This window comes from Carlito syrichta, unplaced genomic scaffold (genome assembly GCF_000164805.1).
Source record: "Carlito syrichta isolate Samal-C Ts95f unplaced genomic scaffold, Tarsius_syrichta-2.0.1 Scaffold316023, whole genome shotgun sequence".
NCBI lineage: Eukaryota > Metazoa > Chordata > Mammalia > Primates > Tarsiidae > Carlito > Carlito syrichta.
This window is the reverse complement of record NW_007260119.1, coordinates 329,231-331,416: the sequence shown is the minus strand read 5'-3', so window position 1 is coordinate 331,416 and position 2,186 is coordinate 329,231. Positions and strand designations below refer to the sequence as shown.

The following is a 2,186-nucleotide window of genomic DNA, read 5'->3' as shown; positions in this document are numbered from 1 at the left end:
CCCGCGGACAGTCTGGAGCAGGAGCTGGGGACGGCGCGGTGGGGGTCGCCGCCTGCTCGTCGGCTCGGACATGGAGAAGGGTTCGTCTGGAAGACTTTTCTTTGTCGCGTCCATTTCTCCTCTTTATTTAAGAAACGTCCTTGCAAGAAATCTGGCCTTCCCTCTGGGCGGATGGGGCACCGCGGCCTAATTTCGTCTGTAGGCTGAGGGCCGGGCCTCTGCTTTCCGAGGAAGCCCCCGGAGGCCTGCGCGCGAGCTCACCCGCCCGTCGGGGCAGGGGCTATCAGCCCACTTGGCGGGCAGGGAGTGGAGTTCCCTTGGGGTCACACAGATAAGACGCGCTGGTGGCTTCTGAAATCCCCAGCGTGTGGCGCTGAGCAGTGCAGGGCTGAAGCTGTGTTTCCAGAGGTGGCCACGGCCTCCTGTCCCTGTCCTGAGTTGTCGCGGACACTTGCAGCGGAGCCTGGACCGCTCGGGAGAGGGGCCGGTGGCCCCAGCCCACTGCTGAGTACGAGAACGAGGGGCTTGGAGACCCGGCGCCGCTGCCGGGCCAGAAGGAACTGAGGCTGAAGGGTGGCCCTGCAGGGAGCCGAGGGGGCGCCGGCTCTCTCCCTGGTCACCTAGCGGGGAACTCGGGCCACAGATTCCAGAGCCTGCGCTAGAAGGAGCGGGCCCCACCCCTGGGTCCAAGGACCGGGAACTGAACTGACACCGAAGTACCCCCCCTCCCCCGCCCGAGGCGACAACAATTTTTCAAAAGTTGGTGGGGATTTAAAGCAGCTTAATTATCATCAAAGACGAGTTTTTCCGACTTAGGCGCGCATTCCTTTGTTCACTTCCTGCGAGCGGGGAAGAGCGCCGGCGGTATCTCGACAGGGAAACTGAGGCAGAGGGCCTACAGAATTAGGAAGGCGAGCTCTGAAGAAACCGGCTTTGCCGACTGGGAATTTAGGAAGGCGACCCCACAGCGGGGGTCAGCGTCGCACACCCTGGGCGCCGGGTGGGCGGGGAATGGAGCGAAGGCGGACACAGTCCCGCCGCGGCCTGTCGGGACGGGCCCCTTCTTTCCCCCTTCCCGGCATTCCCGAGGGCCTCGGGTGTCGTGGTGTCGGGTCGTGCAGCCTCAGGCGGATAACGTTACTCAGCAATTACTCCCCGGTTGTAAGACCCGCGGTTGCGCTGGCTCCGGGTCATTAACGCCGTCGGTGCGCGGCCTTGATTTACGACGCGGGGTCGGCGGGGCGCTGTGTTTCTCGCGCCCGCGAGAGCGCGCGTTTGGTTTTGGGGGACAACGACTTTCCCTGCCCAGCGGGCGACAGTTCTTGTCTCATCTCGCCAGGAGACACCGCGGAGGACGGAGGCGCACGGACAGCGGCGGCCAGGGTGTCAGTCGGAAGGGGGTGGGAATCCAGCGGGCGGTCGACCCTCCTCGGATCCCAAGGCGGGTCGGGACCCCCGCCGGCCCCAGTGCAGCCGCCGTCCTGGCTTCCCGAAACCCCCTGACGCCACACCTCTCTCCCGCAGGGTACAGCACGGTCACCTTCGACGGGACGCCCGGCTACGGCCACGCGCCCTCGCATCATGCGGCCCAGTTCCCCAACCACTCCTTCAAGCATGAGGACCCCATGGGCCAGCAGGGCTCGCTGGGTAAGCGCGGGACCCGCGTGGGGGGCCCTTCCCCCAGAACGCCCCTTCCCCGGCAGTGTCCAGCCCACGGCCAGTTGGGATAATTAGCCCGCTCTCTTAAAAAAAGAGGAGACCGAGTCTTAGCCGGCGCGGTGGCTCACGCCAGTAACCCCAGCACGTTGGGAGGATCCCTTGAGCCCAGGAGTTGGAGACCAGCCTGGGCAACGTAGTGAGACCTCGTCTCTACAAACAGACAAACCGGACGCGCCTGTAGTTCCAGCCACTCGGGAGGCTAAGGCGGGAGCGTCGCCCGAGCCCAGGAGGTAGAGGCTGCGGTGAGCCGTGGTCGTGCCACTGCCCTCCAGCCTGGGCGACTGAGCGAGACCTCCCGTGCAAAAAAGTGAGCCTCCTTCCATCCCAGATGCTCTGGGGACAGCGCCCTTCAGCTGAACCCGCGGAAGCTCCGGGGAACTTGACGCGGGACGCGAGGCTCGCGGCGCCCTGGAGGCCTCCTCCCACACGCCCGCGTCGCATTCGGGCCTGGCGGCCCCGCTCCCTGC

At 65.7% G+C, this 2,186-nt stretch overlaps 1 protein-coding gene across 1 annotated transcript in view; it reads left to right on the top strand.

Moving 5' to 3' along the window:
• The first annotated feature begins 70 nt into the window (after window positions 1–70).
• Window positions 71–2,186, top strand: part of WT1 (Wilms tumor 1) — a 43,618-nt gene continuing 41,502 nt past the window's right edge. Inside the window, exons 1-2 of the mRNA XM_021706799.1 lie at window positions 71–80; window positions 1,525–1,720. Coding sequence (XP_021562474.1) covers window positions 71–80; window positions 1,525–1,720 — 206 coding nt within the window. The remainder of the gene's footprint in view (window positions 81–1,524; window positions 1,721–2,186) is intronic.